Source organism: Gobio gobio (assembly GCF_949357685.1).
Source record: "Gobio gobio genome assembly, chromosome: 5".
NCBI classification, from domain to species: domain Eukaryota; kingdom Metazoa; phylum Chordata; class Actinopteri; order Cypriniformes; family Gobionidae; genus Gobio; species Gobio gobio.
Genome location: NC_137101.1, coordinates 230,914 through 258,413, shown reverse-complemented (window position 1 = coordinate 258,413; position 27,500 = coordinate 230,914). Strand labels below are relative to the sequence as shown.

At 40.4% G+C, this 27,500-nt stretch overlaps 2 protein-coding genes across 4 annotated transcripts in view; one reads left to right on the top strand and one right to left on the bottom strand.

Annotated features, from left to right (window-relative positions):
- Nucleotides 1-2,978: 2,978 nt before the first annotated feature.
- crebl2 (cAMP responsive element binding protein-like 2) lies at nucleotides 2,979-6,664 on the top strand. Of its 3 annotated transcripts, none has more exons than XR_013816544.1 (4): nucleotides 2,989-3,182; nucleotides 3,552-3,749; nucleotides 5,188-6,078; nucleotides 6,262-6,664. XR_013816544.1 is itself a non-coding variant. In XM_079817515.1 (3 exons), the coding sequence occupies exons 1-3, from the start codon at nucleotides 3,168-3,170 to the stop codon at nucleotides 5,341-5,343; spliced, it is 369 nt and encodes a 122-aa protein (XP_079673641.1). In that variant the 5' UTR covers nucleotides 2,979-3,167; the 3' UTR covers nucleotides 5,344-6,664. The 3 variants fall into 3 exon arrangements, 1 of the variants encoding a protein (XP_079673641.1); XR_013816545.1 differs by having other exon boundaries at nucleotides 5,188-6,189; XM_079817515.1 differs by having other exon boundaries at nucleotides 2,979-3,182; nucleotides 5,188-6,664.
- A 145-nt stretch (nucleotides 6,665-6,809) lies between these two features.
- gpr19 (G protein-coupled receptor 19) overlaps nucleotides 6,810-27,500 on the bottom strand; it is a 22,416-nt gene continuing 1,725 nt past the window's right edge. The window contains exon 2 of the mRNA XM_079817763.1: nucleotides 6,810-11,006. Coding sequence (XP_079673889.1) covers nucleotides 9,747-10,982 — 1,236 coding nt within the window. The 5' untranslated portion in view covers nucleotides 10,983-11,006 and the 3' untranslated portion in view covers nucleotides 6,810-9,746. The remainder of the gene's footprint in view (nucleotides 11,007-27,500) is intronic.

Genomic DNA, 27,500 nt, shown 5'->3' with positions numbered 1-27,500 from the left:
GAACGGCCCCCCTGATCTGAACCCGAGCGGTGTTCTGTTATTGGATTTCTGTGCTAGCCACGGTTTGTCCATAACGAACACCATGTTCAAGCATAAGAGTGTCCATCAGTGCACATGGCACCAGGACACCCTAGGCCGGAGGTCAATGATCGACTTTGTGGTCGTGTCATCAGACCTTCGGCCATATGTCTTGGACACTCGGGTGAAGAGAGGGGCGGAGCTGTCAACTGATCACCACCTGGTGGTGAGTTGGATCCGATGGCGGCGGAGGAAGCTGGACAGACCCGGCAGACCCAAACGTACTGTGAGGGTCTGCTGGGAACGTTTGGCCGAGTCTCCTGTCAGAGAGATCTTCAACTCCCACCTCCGGCAGAACTTCGACCGGATCCCGAGGGAGTCTGGAGATATTGAGTCCGAGTGGACCATGTTCTCCACCTCGATTGTCGCTGCGGCCGCTCGGAGCTGTGGCCGTAAGGTCTCCGGTGCCTGTCGAGGCGGCAATCCCCGAACCCGGTGGTGGACACCGGAAGTAAGGGATGCCGTCAAGCTGAAGAAGGAGTCCGATCGGGCCTGGCTGGCTTGTGGGACTCCTGAGGCAGCTGACAGGTACCGGCAGGCCAAGCGGACTGCAGCCCGGGTGGTCGTGGAGGCAAAAACTCGGGCCTGGGAGGAGTTCGGTGAGGCCATGGAAAAGGACTATCGGTCGGCCTCGAAGAGATTCTGGCAAACCGTCCGGCGCCTCAGGAGGGGGAAGCAGTGCCCTACCAACACTGTTTACAGTGGAGACGGGCACCTGTTGACCTCAACTGGGGATATCGTCGGGCGGTGGAAGGAATACTTCGAGGATCTCCTCAATCCCACCGACATGTCTTCCGTTGAGGAAGCAGAGGCTGGGGGCTCAGAGGAGGACTCGTCCATCACCCGGGCTGAAGTCATCGAGGTGGTCAAGAAACTCCTCAGTGGCTCCGGGGGTGGATGAGATCCGCCCTGAGTACCTCAAGTCTCTGGATGTTGTGGGGCTGTCTTGGCTGACACGCCTCTGCAGCATCGCGTGGCGGTCGGGGACAGTGCCTCTGGACTGGCAGACCGGGGTGGTGGTCCCTCTTTTCAAGAAGGGGGACCGGAGGGTGTGTTCCAACTACAGGGGGATCACTCTTCTCATCCTCCCCGGGAAAGTCTATGCCAGGGTACTGGAGAGGAGAATTCGGCCGATAGTGGAACCTCTGATTCAGGAGGAACAGTGTGGTTTTCGTCCTGGTCGTGGAACACTGGACCAGCTCTATACCCTTTCCAGGGTGCTGGGGGGTTCATGGGAGTTTGCCCAACCAGTCCACATGTGTTTTGTGGATTTGGAGAAGGCATTCGACTGTGTCCCTCGCGGCGTCCTGTGGAGGGTGCTCTGGGAGTATGAGAGTCGGCGGCCCCTGCTTAGGGCTGTTCAGTCCCTGTACAACCAGAGCAGGAGTTTGGTCCGCATTGCCGGCAGTAAGTCAGACTTGTTCCCGGTGCATGTTGGACTCCGGCAGGGCTGCCCTTTGTCACCGGTTCTGTTCATAATTTTTATGGACAGAATTTCTAGGCGCAGCCAAGGGCCGGAGAGTGTCCGGTTTGGGAACCACACGATTTCGTCACTGCTTTTTGCAGATGATGTTGTCGTGTTGGCTTCCTCTAACCAGGACCTTCAGCATGCACTGGGACGGTTTGCGGCCGAGTGTGAAGCGGCTGGGATGAGAATCAGCACCTCCAAGTCCGAGGCCATGTTTCTCAGTCGGAAAAGGGTGGCTTGCCCACTTCAGGTTGGTGGAGAGTTCCTGCCCCAAGTGGAGGAGTTTAAGTATCTTGGGGTCTTGTTCACGAGTGAGGGGAGGATGGAACGGGAGATTGACAGACGGATCGGTGCAGCTTCTGCAGTAATGCGGTCGATGTACCGGTCTGTCGTGGTGAAGAAGGAGCTGAGCTGCAAGGCAAAGCTCTCGATTTACCGGTCAATCTACGTTCCTACCCTCACCTATGGTCATGAGCTGTGGGTCATGACCGAAAGGACAAGATCCCGGATACAGGCGGCCGAAATGAGCTTTCTCCGCAGGGTGGCTGGGCGCTCCCTTAGGGATAGGGTGAGGAGCTCAGTCACTCGGGAGGAACTCGGAGTAGAGCCGTTGCTCTTCCACATCGAGAGGGGTCAGCTGAGGGGGCTCGGGCATCTGTTCCGGATGCCTCCTGGACGCCTTCCCAGGGAGATGTTCCAGGCACGTCCCACCGGGAGGAGGCCCCGGGGAAGACCTAGGACACGCTGGAGGGATTATGTCTCCCGGCTGGCCTGGGAACGCCTCGGTGTCCCCCCGGAAGAGCTAGAGGAAGTGTCTAGGGAGAGGGAAGTCTGGGCGTCTCTGCTTAGACTGTTGCCCCCGCGACCCGGCCCCGGATAAGCGGAAGATGATGGATGGATGGATGGATAAAAAAACATAATATAATAAAAAAATAACATAATAAAAAAACATAATATAATAAAAAACATAACAAAAAACAACATAATAAAAAAACATAATATAATAAAAAAATAACATAAAAAAACATAACATAATAAAAAAACATAATATAATAAACATAACATAATATAATAAAAAAGGGTAAAGAAGAGGAGTTGAATTCTTTGTAAATGTCCATATTTCTTATTGCTTTGCGGTTTGAAAGGTTTTGAGAGTTTTAGAATAAATCTCCCGTCAGATCATCTACACTTGAAGAACTTCCAGAGGAATATTATAAGATTTAATATATAAACATGACTCTTTTCTATATCCTTTTTGTCGTAATAAAAAATAGCATCTCTTTTCTCTATGTTAATCTTGGTTCCGCTTAGCAGATCAAATAAATATTCTATATCATATGATATAAATCTGCAATGACTGATTCTGTCCCATCTGGCGTAACACACACTCATGTAGTGTCTCTGAACGTTCTAGAACGGAACTACAGGTCCCAGCATGCAGCGCGGTGGGCGTCACCTGCGCCAGAACCGGAAGAGCGCAGTTAGCATTCGGCTAAAAACACAGCCAGTTCCGCTGCGAAACTGATTCAAAAGCATCTCAATCGGCCTCTGTAATCGATTAAAGGTGAATGATCGAGGATACGCGCGCGACTGAAGACCCACGCCGAGTGGAAAACACGCGATGGATGACAGTAAAGTGCGTTACACCAACACCTGAACTACAACAACACCGCGAGCTAACGCTATCCTTACAGCATCACTGCTCACGAGCTAATGCGCGCGTTACCATTAAACGCGGCTCTAGTGTTTTAAAACGTCAGGGAACATCTATTGTGTAACTGTTCAAACATTACGGGAACGTTAACGAACGCTCCATTAACGTTTCTGGAAGAACGTTTGCTCATAACAGTGAAGTGTTGGTTCAATAACAGTGTTTATGATGAAACATTAATCATTTATGGATCATATTCAGTTCAGCATGTTTCGCACAGAGCGTCCGGTCGTAATGTTTTGCTGCTCTTCTGTTGTTTCTGATGTGTGTGTGTGTGTGTGTGTTGATCTGTAGATGGTGGCAGTTAAAGTGAAGAAACCGGGCAAACGCGGCCGCAAACCGGCCAAGATCGACCTGAAGGCCAAGCTGGAGCGCAGTCGGCAGAGCGCCCGCGAGTGCCGCGCCCGCAAGAAGCTCCGCTACCAGTACCTGGAGGAGCTGGTGTCCAGCAAAGAGAGGGCCATCTGTGCCCTGAGAGAGGAGCTGGACATGGTACACACACACACACACACACACACACACACACACACACACACACGTCTGCTCTTCAAGAGCCTCACAAACACACTCTCAAGAGTCATATAATCACTCATACACAGGATTCAAGTTTATAGTTCAGATAAAAACTGAGTCATCCAGTAATGAAACGAGTGAGTCATTGAATCATTCGCTCAAGAGATTCGCTCATAAACACTGATTCATCCAGTAATGAAACGAGTGAGTCATTGAATCATTCACTCAAGAGATTCACTCAAAAACACTGATTCATCCGGTAATGAAACGAGTGAGTCATTGAATCATTCACTCAAGAGATTCACTCAAAAACACTGATTCATCCGGTAATGAAACGAGTGAGTCATTGAATCATTCACTCAAGAGATTCACTCAAAAACACTGACTCATCCAGTAATGAAACGAGTGAGTCATTGAATCATTCACTCAAGAGATTCACTCAAACATTGATTCATCCAGTAATGAAACAAGTGAGTCATTGAATCATTCACTCAAGAGATTCACTCAAACATATATTCATCCAGTAATGAAACGAGTGAGTCATTGAATCATTCACTCAAGAGATTCACTCAAAAACACTGACTCATCCAGTAATGAAACGAGTGAGTCATTGAATCATTCACTCAAGAGATTCACTCAAACATTGATTCATCCAGTAATGAAACAAGTGAGTCATTGAATCATTCACTCAAGAGATTCACTCAAAAACACTGATTCATCCAGTAATGAAACGAGTCATTGAATCATCCAGTAATGGAACAAGTGAGTCATTGAATCATTCACTCGAGAGATTTGTTCTAAAACACTGATTCATCCAGTAATGAAACAAGTGAGTTATTGAATCATTCATTCAAGAGATTCACTCAAAAACACTGATTCATCCAGTAATGAAACAAGTGATTCATTGAATCATTCACTCAAGAGATTCGCTCAAAAACACTGACTCATCCAGTAATGAAACGAGTGAGCCATTGAATCATTCACTCAAGAGATTCACTCAAACATTGATTCATCCAGTAATGAAACGAGTCATTGAATCATTCACTCAAGAGATTCACTCAAAAACACTGATTCATCCAGTAATGAAACAAGTCATTGAATCATTCACTCAAGAGATTCACTCAAAAACACTGATTCATCCAGTAATGAAACAAGTGAGTCATTGAATCATTCACTCAAGAGATTTGCTCAAAAACACTGATTCATCCAGTAATGAAACAAGTGAGTCATTGAATCATTCACTCAAGAGATTCGCTCAAAAACACTGATTCATCCAGTAATGAAACGAGTGAGTCTTTATGAGTGAGTCATTGAATCATTAGGTGAAGAGATTCATTCAGAAACACTGATTCATCCAGTAATGATTGTTTTTGTGTGTGTGTGTGTTGTGTGTGTGTGTGTGTGTGTGTGTCCGCAGTACAAGCAGTGGTGTTTGGCCATGGATCAGGGGAAGATCCCGTCTGAAATTAAAGCCCTCCTGACTGGAGATGAGCAGAAAGCGCCTCAGAGCTCCGGAAACAAGATCCCCAAGAACGGCAAGTTCGGCTCCAGCGCCAACAAGAGCTCGTGTTAGATCCGCTCCGGAGAGACCTGAGGCCGTCCCGGGTCTTCCGTCTTCATAAGCTTCATTCCCTAATCCCAGAGCTCAGAGATCCTGCTCATTCTGGGATGTTCTGTGTGATCTGTAAACATTTCCTCCTCCTTTATGTATTTATTTTGGACCCTTTATGGTGATGAATGTGATGATGCGTTATGAGCTGTTCAACATTAGACATTAAACGACGGACTGTTGCCAAAACCTTTTTGCACTTTACAACCATTTGAATGATTTCAACGTGTAGCACTTCCCTTCGTTCAGTCGGATGACGATCAGAACTGAACCTAAAAGCACTTTCCTTCAAAGCTCTAATTTTGTACTTTAAGATTCGGATTCGGCCGGTTTGCCACAAACAGCAGCACAGAGTCATGAGTGAGTCGTTATGAGTTATGATGAGTCATTATGAGTCAAAATGTCTTGATATGAGTCATGAGTGAGTCGTTATGAATCATGATGAGTCATCATGTCTTGATATGAGTCATGGTGAGTCGTGAGTCATTATGTCTTGATATGAGTCATGGTGAGTCATCATGTCTTGATATGAGTCATGGTGAGTCGTGAGTCATCATGTCTTGATATAAGTCATGGTGAGTCATCATGTCTTGATATGAGTCATGGTGAGTCGTTATGAATCATGATGAGTCATAATGTCTTGATATGAGTCATGGTGAGTCGTGAGTCATCATGTCTTGATATGAGTCATGGTGAGTCGTTATGAATCATGTCTTGATATGAGTCATGGTGAGTCGTTATGAATCATGTCTTGATATGAGTCATGGTGAGTCGTTATGAATCATGTCTTGATATGAGTCATGGTGAGTCGTGAGTCATCATGTCTTGATATGAGTCATGGTTAGTCGTGAGTCATCATGTCTTGATATGAGTCATGGTGAGTCGTGAGTCATCATGTCTTGATATGAGTCATGTTGAGTCGTTATGAATCATGTCTTGATATGAGTCATGGTGAGTCATGGTGAGTCATCATGTCTTGATATGAGTCATGTTGAGTCGTTATGAATCATGTCTTGATATGAGTCATGGTGAGTCGTTATGAATCATGATGAGTCATAATGAGCCCAAAACATGTGATGAATGTAAAGCGATGTCATTGGCCCAAACGAGCCCTCGTCCGGATCTGGCGCGAGTGTGAATCCCCATCACTGAGTCATAATCGATCACGTTTCGAGCTCAAATGTATATTTTTATATGCCGTGTTTGAAATGCAGGTTGTAACGCATGTCTTATTAAACCTGTAGCTTTGCTTTGTGATCATGATGAATAAAACAGTGGATCTGAATCTTCTGGTGTTTGTCGTCATTATCAGTTCATCAACCGGTTCTCATTGTGTGTGTGTGAGTGTGTGTGTGTGTTATGTTGACATTATTTACACTAGTGTCCTCGATGGAAAGCTCAGCTGAAGAACACACACACAGAGTTTCGTTTGAATCGTACAGAGTGTTTAATGTAAAATCACAGGACACACACGTCTGAAACGACACACACACTAAGAGACGAAGTTCATCTGTAACTACAGAAACACACACATGAATCCTGCAGGACCACAGACGAACACATGACCATCAAACGCCGCTCTGACGTCCTCCATGTCTGAACTCAGTTAGCATTAGCACCAGGTTAGCATCTCAGCAGATTGAGTTTCATCTGTAGATTCTGTGCTCACATTTCCTGTTTCAGCGTAATCCACTTCTCCAGCAGGAGTGTGTGACGTCTCGCTCAACAGAGAGTGTGTGTGAGCCGCTTCTTACATCGAGACGTCTGACGAGAGACGATGAGCTTTATTCACCCGCGAAACATCACTGATGCTGCAGTTAAAGCAACAGTTCACTCAAAACCTGCCCTCATTCACTGCCAACAGGAAACGCTCTCTCAACGTTACGAACAAACCTTTATCCAGTAATGAAACAAGTCTTTATGAGTGAGTCATTGAATCATTCACTCAAGAGATTCACTCAAAAACACTGATTCATCCAGTAATGAAACAAGTCTTTATGAGTGAGTCATTGAATCATTCACTCAAGAGATTCGCTCAAAAATGCTGATTCATCCTGTAATGAAACAAGTGAGTCTTTATGAGTGAGTCATTGAATCATTCACTCAAGACATTCACTCAAAAATGCTGATTCATCCAGTAATGAAACAAGTGAGTCTTTATGAGTGAGTCATTGAATCATTCACTCAAGAGATTCACTCAAAAATGCTGATTCATCCAGTAATGAAACAAGTGAAGTCTTTATGAGTGAATCATTCACTCGAGATTCACTCAAAAATGCTGATTCATCCTGTAATGAAACAAATGAGTCTTTATGAGTGAGTCATTGAATCATTCACTCAAGACATTCACTCAAAAATGCTGATTCATCCAGTAATGAAACAAGTGAGTCTTTATGAGTGAGTCATTGAATCATTCACTCAAGAGATTCACTCAAAAATGCTGATTCATCCAGTAATGAAACAAGTGAGTCTTTATGAGCGAGTCATTGAATCATTCACTCAAGAGATCCACTCAAAAATGCTGATTCATCCTGTAATGAAACAAGTGAGTCTTTATGAGTGAGTCATTGAATCATTCACTCAAGAGATTCACTCAAAAATGCTGATTCATCCAGTAATGAAACAAGTGAGTCTTTATGAGTGAGTCATTGAATCATTCACTCAAGAGATTCACTCAAAAATGCTGATTCATCCAGTAATGAAACAAGTGAAGTCTTTATGAGTGAATCATTCACTCGAGATTCACTCAAAAATGCTGATTCATCCTGTAATGAAACAAATGAGTCTTTATGAGTGAGTCATTGAATCATTCACTCAAGACATTCACTCAAAAATGCTGATTCATCCAGTAATGAAACAAGTGAGTCTTTATGAGTGAGTCATTGAATCATTCACTCAAGAGATTCACTCAAAAATGCTGATTCATCCAGTAATGAAACAAGTGAGTCTTTATGAGCGAGTCATTGAATCATTCACTCAAGAGATCCACTCAAAAATGCTGATTCATCCTGTAATGAAACAAGTGAGTCTTTATGAGTGAGTCATTGAATCATTCACTCAAGACATTCACTCAAAAATGCTGATTCATCCAGTAATGAAACAAGTGAGTCTTTATGAGTGAGTCATTGAATTATTCACTCAAGAGATTCACTCAAAAATGCTGATTCATCCAGTAATGAAACAAGTGAGTCTTTATGAGCGAGTCATTGAATCATTCACTCAAGAGATCCACTCAAAAATGTTGATTCATCCTGTAATGAAACAAGTGAGTCTTTATGAGTGAGTCATTGAATCATTCACTCAAGAGATTCACTCAAAAATGCTGATTCATCCAGTAATGAAACAAGTGAGTCTTTATGAGTGAGTCATTGAATCATTCACTCAAGAGATTCACTCATAAACACTGATTCATCCAGTAATGAAACGAGTGAGTCTTAATGAGTGAGTCATTGAATCTTTCACTCCACCCTGATTCATCCAGTAATGAAATGAGTGAGTCATTGAATCATTCACTCAAGAGATTCACTCATAAACACTTATTCATCCAGTAATGAAACGAGTGAGTCTTTATGAGTGAGTCATTGAATCATTCACTCCACCCTGATTCATCCAGTAATGAAATGAGTGAGTCATTGAATCATTCACTCAAGAGATTCACTCATAAACACTGATTCATCCAGTAATGAACCAAGTGAAGTCTTTATGAGTGAGTCATTGAATCATTCACTCAAGAGATTCACTCATAAACACTGATTCACCCAGTAATGAAACAAGTGAAGTCTTTATGAGTGAGTCATTGAATCATTCACTCTAGAGATTCACTCAACCATGATTCATCCAGTAATGAAATGAGTGAGTCATTGAATCATTCACTCAAGAGATTCACTCATAAACACTGATTCATCCAGTAATGAAACAAGTGAAGTCTTTATGAGTGAGTCATTGAATCATTCACTCAAGAGATTCACTCATAAACACTGATTCACTCAGTAATGAAACAAGTGAAGTCTTTATGAGTGAGTCATTGAATCATTCACTCGAAAATGCTGATTCATCCAGTAATGAAACGAGTGAGTCTTTATGAGTGAGTCATTGAATCATTCACTCAAAAATGCTGATTCATCCAGTAATGAAACAAGTGAGTCTTTATGAGTGAGTCATTGAATCATTCACTCGAAAATGCTGATTCATCCAGTAATGAAACGAGTGAGTCTTTATGAGTGAGTCATTGAATCATTCACTCGAAAATGCTGATTCATCCAGTAATGAAACGAGTGAGTCACTGAATCATTCCCTCAAGAGACTCGTTCAAAAACACAGTGAGTCGTTGATTTCCGAGTGAACTGTTGCGTTACGACACCGAGTCTTTATACAAAAGTGTTGGGTGGGTTAGTGCTAATGGGCCATGCTAACTTCTTCTCCTTCGCTTCCCGGTCAAAAGTGTCGTAAACGGAGTCTTTGACGAGGGTCTTAGCGGGCGCCGGCAGCTCGACCACGCCCACGTAGTTCTTTTTGGCGATGCGTGAGCTGGCGGTGATGGTGTAGGCGTTGCTACGGTAACACTTCATGGACGACATGCAGAACGTCTCTCTCATGCCGCGCCTGAAGTTGGCGTTGTACACGGAGTAGAGCGTGGGTTTGGACGCGGTGGAGCTGAAGGAGATCCAGGAGACGGCGATGAAGAACAGCGCCCCCTGGCGGCCGGAGGCGGGCGAGTCTTTCGGGTGCCACAGCTGCGCCAGGTAAAACGGCGTCCAGGTGAGCAGGAACATGCCGTTGAGCATCAGGAACATCTTAATGGTTTTGACTTTCGTCCTGGGGACGATGTTCATGGTCCGGCGCACCGTGCGTCCGTCCGATCCGATCCGCCAGATGTAGCGCACCACCCGCTGGTAGAAGGACACGATGAGCAGCGCGGGCAGCAGGAAGCCGAAGAGCAGGTGTGCAACCGCGTACGCTAACCCGTCCCAGCTGTCCGCCAGGAAGAAGTCGCAGTGCTTCCGGGTCGCCGAGGAGCCGTAGAAGAACCAGCACGGCGACAGGAAGGCGGCGTCCAGGAGCCAGGACGCCAGAATCATGCGCTTGGCTTTCTCGCGCGAAACCTTGAAGCTCAGCGGATACACGATGGTGTAGAATCGGTCGACGCAGATGGAGAGCAGCACGTACACCTGCACGCCGGGGCACAGGTGCTGAAGGTACCGCACCGCTCGGCACGCGGCCGGGGTCAAAGGCCAGTGCCCCGCCCACACCTGCAGCAGAACCAGCGGCCCGCAGCCCACGCTCAGCAACAGGTCCGCGCACGCCATCGACACCACGAAGTAGTTGGTGGTGGACTGAGTTCTGCGGCTGCGGCGGATCACCAGACACACCAGAGAGTTGCCCAGAACCGACACCAGCCAGAAGAGCCCGAACACCAGCCCCAGGAGCGTGACCTCCGCCGGGGTCAGGTCGTAGGAGGTCAGAGAGCCGTTGCTCTGCAGGGAGGCGGGGGAGGGGGAGGAGGCCAGGCGACACATGAGCGGCGTTGGGGAGGTGGAGGTGTTGAGGAGGACGGAGGAGTGGAGGGAAGGCGCTACGCCCTCCATGGACAGGAAGTACACCATTGGGTTCTGTGGGTCGGGTCAGAGCTGAAACACAGACAGGTACAGTTTCATCACATCATCGGTTATATATGGTCACATGTCTGACTGCTGTAGTTTATATATGGTCACATGTCTAACTGCTGTAGTTTATATATGGTCACATGTCTAACTGCTGTAGTTTATATACGGTTACATGTCTAACTGCTGTAGTTTATATATGGTCACATGTCTAACTGCTGTAGTTTATATATGGTCACATGTCTGACTGCTGTAGTTTATATACGGTTACATGTCTAACTGCTGTAGTTTATATACGGTCACATGTCTAACTGCTGTAGTTTATATATGGTCACATGTCTGACTGCTGTAGTTTATATACAGTCACATGTCTAACTGCTGTAGTTTATATACGGTCACATGTCTGACTGCTGTAGTTTATATATGGTCACATGTCTAACTGCTGTAGTTTATATATGGTCACATGTCTAACTGCTGTAGTTTATATACGGTCACATGTCTAACTGCTGTAGTTTATATATGGTCACATGTCTAACTGCTGTAGTTTATATACAGTCACATGTCTGACTGCTGTAGTTTATATATGGTTACATGTCTGACTGCTGTAATTTATATACAGTCACATGTCTAACTGCTGTAGTTTATATACAGTCACATGTCTAACTGCTGTAGTTTATATACGGTCACATGTCTAACTGCTGTAGTTTATATACAGTCACATGTCTGACTGCTGTAGTTTATATATGGTTACATGTCTGACTGCTGTAATTTATATACAGTCACATGTCTAACTGCTGTAGTTTATATACAGTCACATGTCTAACTGCTGTAGTTTATATATGGTCACATGTCTGACTGCTGTAGTTTATATATGGTCACATGTCTAACTGCTGTAGTTTATATATGGTCACATGTCTAACTGCTGTAGTTTATATACGGTCACATGTCTAACTGCTGTAGTTTATATACAGTCACATGTCTAACTGCTGTAGTTTATATACGGTCACATGTCTAACTGCTGTAGTTTATATATGGTCACATGTCTAACTGCTGTAGTTTATATACAGTCACATGTCTAACTGCTGTAGTTTATATACAGTCACATGTCTAACTGCTGTAGTTTATATACGGTCACATGTCTAACTGCTGTAGTTTATATACAGTCACATGTCTAACTGCTGTAGTTTATATATGGTCACATGTCTGACTGCTGTAGTTTATATATGGTCACATGTCTAACTGCTGTAGTTTATATATGGTCACATGTCTAACTGCTGTAGTTTATATACGGTCACATGTCTAACTGCTGTAGTTTATATACAGTCACATGTCTAACTGCTGTAGTTTATATACGGTCACATGTCTAACTGCTGTAGTTTATATATGGTCACATGTCTAACTGCTGTAGTTTATATACAGTCACATGTCTAACTGCTGTAGTTTATATACGGTCACATGTCTAACTGCTGTAGTTTATATATGGTCACATGTCTAACTGCTGTAGTTTATATATGGTCACATGTCTAACTGCTGTAGTTTATATACAGTCACATGTCTAACTGCTGTAGTTTATATACGGTCACATGTCTAACTGCTGTAGTTTATATACGGTCACATGTCTAACTGCTGTCGTTTATATATGGTCACATGTCTAACTGCTGTAGTTTATATACAGTCACATGTCTAACTGCTGTAGTTTATATACGGTCACATGTCTAACTGCTGTAGTTTATATACGGTCACATGTCTGACTGCTGTAGTTTATATACGGTCACATGTCTAACTGCTGTAGTTTATATACGGTCACATGTCTAACTGCTGTAGTTTATATATGGTCACATGTCTAACTGCTGTAGTTTATATATGGTCACATGTCTAACTGCTGTAGTTTATATATGGTCACATGTCTAACTGCTGTAGTTTATATATGGTCACATGTCTAACTGCTGTAGTTTATATACAGTCACATGTCTAACTGCTGTAGTTTATATACGGTCACATGTCTAACTGCTGTAGTTTATATACGGTCACATGTCTAACTGCTGTCGTTTATATATGGTCACATGTCTAACTGCTGTAGTTTATATACGGTCACATGTCTAACTGCTGTAGTTTATATACGGTCACATGTCTAACTGCTGTAGTTTATATACGGTCACATGTCTGACTGCTGTAGTTTATATACGGTCACATGTCTAACTGCTGTAGTTTATATATGGTCACATGTCTGACTGCTGTAGTTTATATATGGTCACATGTCTAACTGCTGTAGTTTATATACGGTCACATGTCTAACTGCTGTAGTTTATATACGGTCACATGTCTGACTGCTGTAGTTTATATATGGTCACATGTCTGACTGCTGTAGTTTATATACAGTCACATGTCTAACTGCTGTAGTTTATATACGGTCACATGTCTAACTGCTGTAGTTTATATACGGTCACATGTCTAACTGCTGTAGTTTATATACGGTCACATGTCTGACTGCTGTAGTTTATATATGGTCACATGTCTAACTGCTGTAGTTTATATATGGTCACATGTCTGACTGCTGTAGTTTATATATGGTCACATGTCTAACTGCTGTAGTTTATATACGGTCACATGTCTAACTGTTGTAGTTTATATATGGTCACATGTCTGACTGCTGTAGTTTATATATGGTCACATGTCTGACTGCTGTAGTTTATATACGGTCACATGTCTGACTGCTGTAGTTTATATATGGTCACATGTCTAACTGCTGTAGTTTATATATGGTCACATGTCTAACTGCTGTAGTTTATATATGGTCACATGTCTGACTGCTGTAGTTTATATATGGTCACATGTCTAACTGCTGTAGTTTATATACGGTCACATGTCTAACTGTTGTAGTTTATATATGGTCACATGTCTGACTGCTGTAGTTTATATATGGTCACATGTCTGACTGCTGTAGTTTATATACGGTCACATGTCTGACTGCTGTAGTTTATATATGGTCACATGTCTGACTGCTGTAGTTTATATACGGTCACATGTCTAACTGCTGTAGTTTATATATGGTCACATGTCTGACTGCTGTAGTTTATATATGGTCACATGTCTAACTGCTGTAGTTTATATATGGTCACATGTCTAACTGCTGTAGTTTATATACGGTCACATGTCTAACTGCTTTAGTTTATATACGGTCACATGTCTAACTGCTGTAGTTTATATATGGTCACATGTCTAACTGCTGTAGTTTATATATGGTCACATGTCTGACTGCTGTAGTTTATATATGGTCACATGTCTAACTGCTGTAGTTTATATATGGTCACATGTCTAACTGCTGTAGTTTATATACGGTCACATGTCTAACTGCTGTAGTTTATATACGGTCACATGTCTAACTGCTGTAGTTTATATACGGTCACATGTCTAACTGCTGTAGTTTATATATGGTCACATGTCTAACTGCTGTAGTTTATATATGGTCACATGTCTAACTGCTGTAGTTTATATATGGTCACATGTCTAACTGCTGTAGTTTATATATGGTCACATGTCTAACTGCTGTAGTTTATATACGGTCACATGTCTAACTGCTGTAGTTTATATATGGTCACATGTCTGACTGCTGTAGTTTATATATGGTCACATGTCTAACTGCTGTAGTTTATATATGGTCACATGTCTAACTGCTGTAGTTTATATACGGTCACATGTCTGACTGCTGTAGTTTATATATGGTCACATGTCTGACTGCTGTAGTAGTTTATATATGGTCACATGTCTGACTGCTGTAGTTTATATACGGTCACATGTCTAACTGCTGTAGTTTATATATGGTCACATGTCTGACTGCTGTAGTTTATATATGGTCACATGTCTAACTGCTGTAGTTTATATATGGTCACATGTCTAACTGCTGTAGTTTATATACGGTCACATGTCTAACTGCTGTAGTTTATATATGGTCACATGTCTAACTGCTGTAGTTTATATATGGTCACATGTCTAACTGCTGTAGTTTATATACGGTCACATGTCTAACTGCTGTAGTTTATATATGGTCACATGTCTAACTGCTGTAGTTTATATATGGTCACATGTCTAACTGCTGTAGTTTATATATGGTCACATGTCTAACTGCTGTAGTTTATATACGGTCACATGTCTAACTGCTGTAGTTTATATATGGTCACATGTCTGACTGCTGTAGTTTATATATGGTCACATGTCTAACTGCTGTAGTTTATATATGGTCACATGTCTAACTGCTGTAGTTTATATACGGTCACATGTCTGACTGCTGTAGTTTATATATGGTCACATGTCTGACTGCTGTAGTAGTTTATATATGGTCACATGTCTGACTGCTGTAGTTTATATACGGTCACATGTCTAACTGCTGTAGTTTATATATGGTCACATGTCTGACTGCTGTAGTTTATATATGGTCACATGTCTAACTGCTGTAGTTTATATATGGTCACATGTCTAACTGCTGTAGTTTATATACGGTCACATGTCTAACTGCTGTAGTTTATATACGGTCACATGTCTAACTGCTGTAGTTTATATATGGTCACATGTCTAACTGCTGTAGTTTATATATGGTCACATGTCTGACTGCTGTAGTTTATATATGGTCACATGTCTAACTGCTGTAGTTTATATATGGTCACATGTCTAACTGCTGTAGTTTATATACGGTCACATGTCTAACTGCTGTAGTTTATATACGGTCACATGTCTGACTGCTGTAGTTTATATATGGTCACATGTCTAACTGCTGTAGTTTATATATGGTCACATGTCTGACTGCTGTAGTTTATATATGGTCACATGTCTAACTGCTGTAGTTTATATATGGTCACATGTCTAACTGCTGTAGTTTATATACGGTCACATGTCTAACTGCTGTAGTAGTTTATATACGGTCACATGTCTAACTGCTGTAGTTTATATACGGTCACATGTCTAACTGCTGTAGTTTATATATGGTCACATGTCTAACTGCTGTAGTTTATATACGGTCACATGTCTAACTGCTGTAGTTTATATATGGTCACATGTCTAACTGCTGTAGTAGTTTATATATGGTCACATGTCTAACTGCTGTAGTTTATATACGGTCACATGTCTAACTGCTGTAGTAGTTTATATATGGTCACATGTCTAACTGCTGTAGTTTATATACGGTCACATGTCTAACTGCTGTAGTTTATATATGGTCACATGTCTAACTGCTGTAGTTTATATATGGTCACATGTCTAACTGCTGTAGTTTATATACGGTCACATGTCTAACTGCTGTAGTTTATATACGGTCACATGTCTAACTGCTGTAGTTTATATATGGTCACATGTCTAACTGCTGTAGTTTATATATGGTCACATGTCTGACTGCTGTAGTTTATATATGGTCACATGTCTAACTGCTGTAGTTTATATATGGTCACATGTCTAACTGCTGTAGTTTATATACGGTCACATGTCTAACTGCTGTAGTTTATATACGGTCACATGTCTGACTGCTGTAGTTTATATATGGTCACATGTCTAACTGCTGTAGTTTATATATGGTCACATGTCTGACTGCTGTAGTTTATATATGGTCACATGTCTAACTGCTGTAGTTTATATATGGTCACATGTCTAACTGCTGTAGTTTATATATGGTCACATGTCTAACTGCTGTAGTTTATATACGGTCACATGTCTAACTGCTGTAGTTTATATACGGTCACATGTCTAACTGCTGTAGTTTATATATGGTCACATGTCTAACTGCTGTAGTTTATATATGGTCACATGTCTAACTGCTGTAGTTTATATATGGTCACATGTCTAACTGCTGTAGTTTATATACGGTCACATGTCTAACTGCTGTAGTTTATATACGGTCACATGTCTAACTGCTGTAGTTTATATACGGTCACATGTCTAACTGCTGTAGTTTATATATGGTCACATGTCTAACTGCTGTAGTTTATATACGGTCACATGTCTAACTGCTGTAGTTTATATATGGTCACATGTCTAACTGCTGTAGTTTATATATGGTCACATGTCTAACTGCTGTAGTTTATATACGGTCACATGTCTAACTGCTGTAGTTTATATATGGTCACATGTCTAACTGCTGTAGTTTATATATGGTCACATGTCTAACTGCTGTAGTTTATATATGGTCACATGTCTAACTGCTGTAGTTTATATACGGTCACATGTCTAACTGCTGTAGTTTATATATGGTCACATGTCTAACTGCTGTAGTTTATATATGGTCACATGTCTAACTGCTGTAGTTTATATATGGTCACATGTCTGACTGCTGTAGTTTATATATGGTCACATGTCTGACTGCTGTAGTTTATATATGGTCACATGTCTAACTGCTGTAGTTTATATATGGTCACATGTCTAACTGCTGTAGTTTATATACGGTCACATGTCTAACTGCTGTAGTTTATATACGGTCACATGTCTAACTGCTGTAGTTTATATATGGTCACATGTCTAACTGCTGTAGTTTATATATGGTCACATGTCTAACTGCTGTAGTTTATATACGGTCACATGTCTAACTGCTGTAGTTTATATACGGTCACATGTCTAACTGCTGTAGTTTATATACGGTCACATGTCTAACTGCTGTAGTTTATATATGGTCACATGTCTAACTGCTGTAGTTTATATATGGTCACATGTCTAACTGCTGTAGTTTATATATGGTCACATGTCTAACTGCTGTAGTTTATATATGGTCACATGTCTAACTGCTGTAGTTTATATATGGTCACATGTCTAACTGCTGTAGTTTATATACGGTCACATGTCTGACTGCTGTAGTTTATATATGGTCACATGTCTAACTGCTGTAGTTTATATATGGTCACATGTCTAACTGCTGTAGTTTATATATGGTCACATGTCTAACTGCTGTAGTTTATATACGGTCACATGTCTGACTGCTGTAGTTTATATACGGTCACATGTCTGACTGCTGTAGTTTATATACGGTCACATGTCTAACTGCTGTAGTTTATATATGGTCACATGTCTGACTGCTGTAGTTTATATATGGTCACATGTCTAACTGCTGTAGTTTATATATGGTCACATGTCTGACTGCTGTAGTTTATATATGGTCACATGTCTGACTGCTGTAGTTTATATATGGTCACATGTCTGACTGCTGTAGTTTATATATGGTCACATGTCTAACTGCTGTAGTTTATATATGGTCACATGTCTAACTGCTGTAGTTTATATACGGTCACATGTCTAACTGCTGTAGTTTATATACGGTCACATGTCTAACTGCTGTAGTTTATATACGGTCACATGTCTAACTGCTGTAGTTTATATATGGTCACATGTCTAACTGCTGTAGTTTATATATGGTCACATGTCTAACTGCTGTAGTTTATATATGGTCACATGTCTGACTGCTGTAGTTTATATATGGTCACATGTCTGACTGCTGTAGTTTATATATGGTCACATGTCTGACTGCTGTAGTTTATATACGGTCACATGTCTAACTGCTGTAGTTTATATACGGTCACATGTCTAACTGCTGTAGTTTATATATGGTCACATGTCTAACTGCTGTAGTTTATATATGGTCACATGTCTAACTGCTGTAGTTTATATATGGTCACATGTCTGACTGCTGTAGTTTATATATGGTCACATGTCTAACTGCTGTAGTTTATATATGGTCACATGTCTAACTGCTGTAGTTTATATACGGTCACATGTCTAACTGCTGTAGTTTATATACGGTCACATGTCTAACTGCTGTAGTTTATATATGGTCACATGTCTGACTGCTGTAGTTTATATACGGTCACATGTCTGACTGCTGTAGTTTATATATGGTCACATGTCTAACTGCTGTAGTTTATATATGGTCACATGTCTGACTGCTGTAGTTTATATATGGTCACATGTCTAACTGCTGTAGTTTATATATGGTCACATGTCTAACTGCTGTAGTTTATATACGGTCACATGTCTGACTGCTGTAGTTTATATATGGTCACATGTCTAACTGCTGTAGTTTATATACGGTCACATGTCTGACTGCTGTAGTTTATATATGGTCACATGTCTAACTGCTGTAGTTTATATACGGTCACATGTCTGACTGCTGTAGTTTATATATGGTCACATGTCTAACTGCTGTAGTTTATATACGGTCACATGTCTGACTGCTGTAGTTTATATATGGTCACATGTCTAACTGCTGTAGTTTATATATGGTCACATGTCTGACTGCTGTAGTTTATATACGGTCACATGTCTAACTGCTGTAGTAGTTTATATACGGTCACATGTCTAACTGCTGTAGTTTATATACGGTCACATGTCTGACTGCTGTAGTTTATATATGGTCACATGTCTAACTGCTGTAGTAGTTTATATACGGTCACATGTCTAACTGCTGTAGTAGTTTATATACGGTCACATGTCTAACTGCTGTAGTTTATATACGGTCACATGTCTAACTGCTGTAGTTTATATATGGTCACATGTCTAACTGCTGTAGTTTATATATGGTCACATGTCTGACTGCTGTAGTTTATATATGGTCACATGTCTAACTGCTGTAGTAGTTTATATACGGTCACATGTCTAACTGCTGTAGTAGTTTATATACGGTCACATGTCTAACTGCTGTAGTTTATATACGGTCACATGTCTAACTGCTGTAGTTTATATATGGTCACATGTCTAACTGCTGTAGTTTATATACGGTCACATGTCTAACTGCTGTAGTTTATATATGGTCACATGTCTGACTGCTGTAGTTTATATACGGTCACATGTCTAACTGCTCTAGTTTATATACGGTCACATGTCTAACTGCTGTAGTTTATATACGGTCACATGTCTAACTGCTGTAGTTTATATATGGTTACATGTCTAACTGCTGTAGTTTATATATGGTCACATGTCTAACTGCTGTAGTTTATATACGGTCACATGTCTAACTGCTGTAGTTTATATACGGTCACATGTCTGACTGCTGTAGTTTATATATGGTCACATGTCTGACTGCTGTAGTTTATATACGGTCACATGTCTAACTGCTGTAGTAGTTTATATATGGTCACATGTCTAACTGCTGTAGTTTATATACGGTCACATGTCTAACTGCTGTAGTTTATATACGGTCACATGTCTGACTGCTGTAGTTTATATATGGTCACATGTCTAACTGCTGTAGTTTATATACGGTCACATGTCTGACTGCTGTAGTTTATATATGGTCACATGTCTAACTGCTGTAGTTTATATATGGTCACATGTCTAACTGCTGTAGTTTATATATGGTCACATGTCTAACTGCTGTAGTTTATATATGGTCACATGTCTAACTGCTGTAGTTTATATACGGTCACATGTCTGACTGCTGTAGTTTATATACGGTCACATGTCTAACTGCTGTAGTTTATATACGGTCACACGGTCACATGTCTGACTGCTGTAGTTTATATACGGTCACACGGTCACATGTCTAACTGCTGTAGTTTATATACGGTCACATGTCTAACTGCTGTAGTTTATATACGGTCACACGGTCACATGTCTAACTGCTGTAGTTTATATACGGTCACATGTCTGACTGCTGTAGTTTATATATGGTCACATGTCTAACTGCTGTAGTTTATATATGGTCACATGTCTAACTGCTGTAGTTTATATACGGTCACATGTCTAACTGCTGTAGTTTATATATGGTCACATGTCTAACTGCTGTAGTTTATATATGGTCACATGTCTAACTGCTGTAGTTTATATATGGTCACATGTCTAACTGCTGTAGTTTATATACGGTCACATGTCTGACTGCTGTAGTTTATATATGGTCACATGTCTAACTGCTGTAGTTTATATATGGTCACATGTCTAACTGCTGTAGTTTATATATGGTCACATGTCTAACTGCTGTAGTTTATATACGGTCACATGTCTGACTGCTGTAGTTTATATACGGTCACATGTCTAACTGCTGTAGTTTATATACGGTCACATGTCTAACTGCTGTAGTTTATATACGGTCACATGTCTAACTGCTGTAGTTTATATATGGTCACATGTCTAACTGCTGTAGTTTATATATGGTCACATGTCTAACTGCTGTAGTTTATATACGGTCACATGTCTAACTGCTGTAGTTTATATACGGTCACATGTCTAACTGCTGTAGTTTATATACGGTCACATGTCTAACTGCTGTAGTTTATATACGGTCACATGTCTAACTGCTGTAGTTTATATATGGTCACATGTCTGACTGCTGTAGTTTATATACGGTCACATGTCTAACTGCTGTAGTTTATATATGGTCACATGTCTAACTGCTGTAGTTTATATATGGTCACATGTCTAACTGCTGTAGTTTATATATGGTCACATGTCTAACTGCTGTAGTTTATATATGGTCACATGTCTAACTGCTGTAGTTTATATACGGTCACATGTCTGACTGCTGTAGTTTATATACGGTCACATGTCTAACTGCTGTAGTTTATATACGGTCACACGGTCACATGTCTAACTGCTGTAGTTTATATACGGTCACATGTCTGACTGCTGTAGTTTATATATGGTCACATGTCTAACTGCTGTAGTTTATATATGGTCACATGTCTAACTGCTGTAGTTTATATATGGTCACATGTCTAACTGCTGTAGTTTATATACGGTCACATGTCTGACTGCTGTAGTTTATATACGGTCACATGTCTGACTGCTGTAGTTTATATACGGTCACATGTCTGACTGCTGTAGTTTATATACGGTCACATGTCTAACTGCTGTAGTTTATATATGGTCACATGTCTGACTGCTGTAGTTTATATATGGTCACATGTCTAACTGCTGTAGTTTATATATGGTCACATGTCTGACTGCTGTAGTTTATATACGGTCACATGTCTAACTGCTGTAGTTTATATACGGTCACATGTCTGACTGCTGTAGTTTATATATGGTCACATGTCTGACTGCTGTAGTTTATATATGGTCACATGTCTAACTGCTGTAGTTTATATACGGTCACATGTCTAACTGCTGTAGTTTATATATGGTCACATGTCTAACTGCTGTAGTTTATATATGGTCACATGTCTGACTGCTGTAGTAGTTTATATATGGTCACATGTCTAACTGCTGTAGTTTATATATGGTCACATGTCTGACTGCTGTAGTTTATATATGGTCACATGTCTAACTGCTGTAGTTTATATATGGTCACATGTCTGACTGCTGTAGTTTATATACAGTCACATGTCTAACTGCTGTAGTTTATATACGGTCACATGTCTAACTGCTGTAGTTTATATACGGTCACATGTCTGACTGCTGTAGTTTATATATGGTCACATGTCTAACTGCTGTAGTTTATATATGGTCACATGTCTGACTGCTGTAGTTTATATATGGTCACATGTCTAACTGCTGTAGTTTATATATGGTCACATGTCTGACTGCTGTAGTTTATATACGGTCACATGTCTGACTGCTGTAGTTTATATATGGTCACATGTCTAACTGCTGTAGTTTATATATGGTCACATGTCTAACTGCTGTAGTTTATATACGGTCACATGTCTAACTGCTGTAGTTTATATACGGTCACATGTCTAACTGCTGTAGTTTATATATGGTCACATGTCTAACTGCTGTAGTTTATATACGGTCACATGTCTGACTGCTGTAGTTTATATACGGTCACATGTCTGACTGCTGTAGTTTATATATGGTCACATGTCTGACTGCTGTAGTTTATATATGGTCACATGTCTGACTGCTGTAGTTTATATACGGTCACATGTCTAACTGCTGTAGTTTATATACGGTCACATGTCTGACTGCTGTAGTTTATATACGGTCACATGTCTAACTGCTGTAGTTTATATACGGTCACATGTCTAACTGCTGTAGTTTATATATGGTCACATGTCTGACTGCTGTAGTTTATATATGGTCACATGTCTAACTGCTGTAGTTTATATACGGTCACATGTCTGACTGCTGTAGTTTATATATGGTCACATGTCTGACTGCTGTAGTTTATATATGGTCACATGTCTAACTGCTGTAGTTTATATATGGTCACATGTCTAACTGCTGTAGTTTATATACGGTCACATGTCTAACTGCTGTAGTTTATATACGGTCACATGTCTAACTGCTGTAGTTTATATACGGTCACATGTCTAACTGCTGTAGTTTATATACGGTCACATGTCTAACTGCTGTAGTTTATATACGGTCACATGTCTAACTGCTGTAGTTTATATATGGTCACATGTCTAACTGCTGTAGTTTATATATGGTCACATGTCTGACTGCTGTAGTTTATATATGGTCACATGTCTGACTGCTGTAGTTTATATATGGTCACATGTCTGACTGCTGTAGTTTATATATGGTCACATGTCTGACTGCTGTAGTTTATATATGGTCACATGTCTAACTGCTGTAGTTTATATATGGTCACATGTCTAACTGCTGTAGTTTATATACGGTCACATGTCTAACTGCTGTAGTTTATATACGGTCACATGTCTAACTGCTGTAGTTTATATATGGTTACATGTCTAACTGCTGTAGTTTATATACGGTCACATGTCTGACTGCTGTAGTTTATATATGGTCACATGTCTAACTGCTGTAGTTTATATACGGTCACATGTCTAACTGCTGTAGTTTATATATGGTTACATGTCTAACTGCTGTAGTTTATATACGGTCACATGTCTGACTGCTGTAGTTTATATATGGTCACATGTCTAACTGCTGTAGTTTATATACGGTCACATGTCTAACTGCTGTAGTTTATATATGGTTACATGTCTAACTGCTGTAGTTTATATACGGTCACATGTCTAACTGCTGTAGTTTATATATGGTTACATGTCTAACTGCTGTAGTTTATATATGGTCACATGTCTAACTGCTGTAGTTTATATATGGTCACATGTCTAACTGCTGTAGTTTATATACGGTCACATGTCTGACTGCTGTAGTTTATATACGGTCACATGTCTAACTGCTGTAGTTTATATACGGTCACATGTCTAACTGCTGTAGTTTATATATGGTCACATGTCTAACTGCTGTAGTTTATATATGGTCACATGTCTAACTGCTGTAGTTTATATATGGTCACATGTCTAACTGCTGTAGTTTATATACGGTCACATGTCTAACTGCTGTAGTTTATATATGGTCACATGTCTAACTGCTGTAGTTTATATATGGTCACATGTCTAACTGCTGTAGTTTATATACGGTCACATGTCTGACTGCTGTAGTTTATATATGGTCACATGTCTAACTGCTGTAGTTTATATACGGTCACATGTCTAACTGCTGTAGTTTATATATGGTCACATGTCTAACTGCTGTAGTTTATATACGGTCACATGTCTAACTGCTGTAGTTTATATATGGTCACATGTCTAACTGCTGTAGTTTATATACGGTCACATGTCTAACTGCTGTAGTTTATATACGGTCACATGTCTAACTGCTGTAGTTTATATACGGTCACATGTCTAACTGCTGTAGTTTATATATGGTCACATGTCTAACTGCTGTAGTTTATATACGGTCACATGTCTAACTGCTGTAGTTTATATATGGTCACATGTCTAACTGCTGTAGTTTATATATGGTCACATGTCTAACTGCTGTAGTTTATATATGGTCACATGTCTAACTGCTGTAGTTTATATATGGTCACATGTCTGACTGCTGTAGTTTATATATGGTCACATGTCTAACTGCTGTAGTTTATATATGGTCACATGTCTAACTGCTGTAGTTTATATACGGTCACATGTCTAACTGCTGTAGTTTATATACGGTCACATGTCTAACTGCTGTAGTTTATATACGGTCACATGTCTAACTGCTGTAGTTTATATATGGTTACATGTCTAACTGCTGTAGTTTATATACGGTCACATGTCTGACTGCTGTAGTTTATATATGGTCACATGTCTAACTGCTGTAGTTTATATACGGTCACATGTCTAACTGCTGTAGTTTATATATGGTTACATGTCTAACTGCTGTAGTTTATATACGGTCACATGTCTGACTGCTGTAGTTTATATATGGTCACATGTCTAACTGCTGTAGTTTATATACGGTCACATGTCTAACTGCTGTAGTTTATATATGGTTACATGTCTAACTGCTGTAGTTTATATACGGTCACATGTCTAACTGCTGTAGTTTATATACGGTCACATGTCTAACTGCTGTAGTTTATATATGGTTACATGTCTAACTGCTGTAGTTTATATATGGTCACATGTCTAACTGCTGTAGTTTATATATGGTCACATGTCTAACTGCTGTAGTTTATATACGGTCACATGTCTGACTGCTGTAGTTTATATACGGTCACATGTCTAACTGCTGTAGTTTATATACGGTCACATGTCTAACTGCTGTAGTTTATATATGGTCACATGTCTAACTGCTGTAGTTTATATATGGTCACATGTCTAACTGCTGTAGTTTATATATGGTCACATGTCTAACTGCTGTAGTTTATATACGGTCACATGTCTAACTGCTGTAGTTTATATATGGTCACATGTCTAACTGCTGTAGTTTATATATGGTCACATGTCTAACTGCTGTAGTTTATATACGGTCACATGTCTGACTGCTGTAGTTTATATATGGTCACATGTCTAACTGCTGTAGTTTATATACGGTCACATGTCTAACTGCTGTAGTTTATATATGGTCACATGTCTAACTGCTGTAGTTTATATACGGTCACATGTCTAACTGCTGTAGTTTATATATGGTCACATGTCTAACTGCTGTAGTTTATATACGGTCACATGTCTAACTGCTGTAGTTTATATACGGTCACATGTCTAACTGCTGTAGTTTATATACGGTCACATGTCTAACTGCTGTAGTTTATATATGGTCACATGTCTAACTGCTGTAGTTTATATACGGTCACATGTCTAACTGCTGTAGTTTATATATGGTCACATGTCTAACTGCTGTAGTTTATATATGGTCACATGTCTAACTGCTGTAGTTTATATATGGTCACATGTCTAACTGCTGTAGTTTATATATGGTCACATGTCTGACTGCTGTAGTTTATATATGGTCACATGTCTAACTGCTGTAGTTTATATATGGTCACATGTCTAACTGCTGTAGTTTATATATGGTCACATGTCTAACTGCTGTAGTTTATATACGGTCACATGTCTAACTGCTGTAGTTTATATATGGTCACATGTCTAACTGCTGTAGTTTATATACGGTCACATGTCTAACTGCTGTAGTTTATATATGGTCACATGTCTAACTGCTGTAGTTTATATATGGTCACATGTCTAACTGCTGTAGTTTATATATGGTCACATGTCTAACTGCTGTAGTTTATATATGGTCACATGTCTAACTGCTGTAGTTTATATACGGTCACATGTCTAACTGCTGTAGTTTATATATGGTCACATGTCTAACTGCTGTAGTTTATATATGGTCACATGTCTAACTGCTGTAGTTTATATATGGTCACATGTCTAACTGCTGTAGTTTATATATGGTCACATGTCTGACTGCTGTAGTTTATATACGGTCACATGTCTAACTGCTGTAGTTTATATATGGTCACATGTCTAACTGCTGTAGTTTATATACGGTCACATGTCTAACTGCTGTAGTTTATATATGGTCACATGTCTAACTGCTGTAGTTTATATATGGTCACATGTCTGACTGCTGTAGTTTATATATGGTCACATGTCTGACTTTATACTCTGTGAAGACGACGTGATGATTATGATTAAACCTGAATCTGAGTTATTAATATCGTGTGTTTATCAGCGATGAAAGCGGCGTGTGCTGGATCTCAGTCCTCCAGAGAGCTGTAATTCAATCAGAGACTCCTGAGACGCTCATTAGGTGTGTGTGTGTGTGTGTGTGTGTGTGTGTGTGTGTGTGTGTGTGTGTGTGTGTGTGTGTTGTGCTGATCTCAGGTGAAGTTTCCTCTGGGGACGCTGAGATTCATCAACAACACGCCTCAGCATCTCATCACACACACACACACACACACACACTCACACACACACACACACACACACACACACACACACACACACACACACACACACACACACACACACACACACACACTCACAGACATCTACAGCCTTCTCACATTTATGATGAACGTTAACAACCCGGGATATTACAAATAAACATTAAAGGCGCAGTATGTAATTAATCGCCACAAAGTGACATCACACCCGCATCACCCTCCGGTGTTATTGTGTAGTAACCATGGCAACACTAGCACCGCTTTAATATCTGATGTGTTTTATTAGACACTGTTTGGATCATTAAAGGCGCAGTGTGTAATTACTCGACTCAGAGGCGTGGCTTGACTCTTGAGTGGGCGGAGCTTTAATTCTGCCGCAAGCGCTTCCGCTTCTTCCGCTCATGCGTGTGTGTGTGTATGTTTGATCC

Coding starts and splice junctions, on each gene's coding strand:
- crebl2 (XM_079817515.1), top strand. Junction 3,750..5,187: donor TGAGAGAGGAGCTGGACATG/GTACACACACAC, acceptor GTGTGTCCGCAG/TACAAGCAGTGGTGTTTGGC.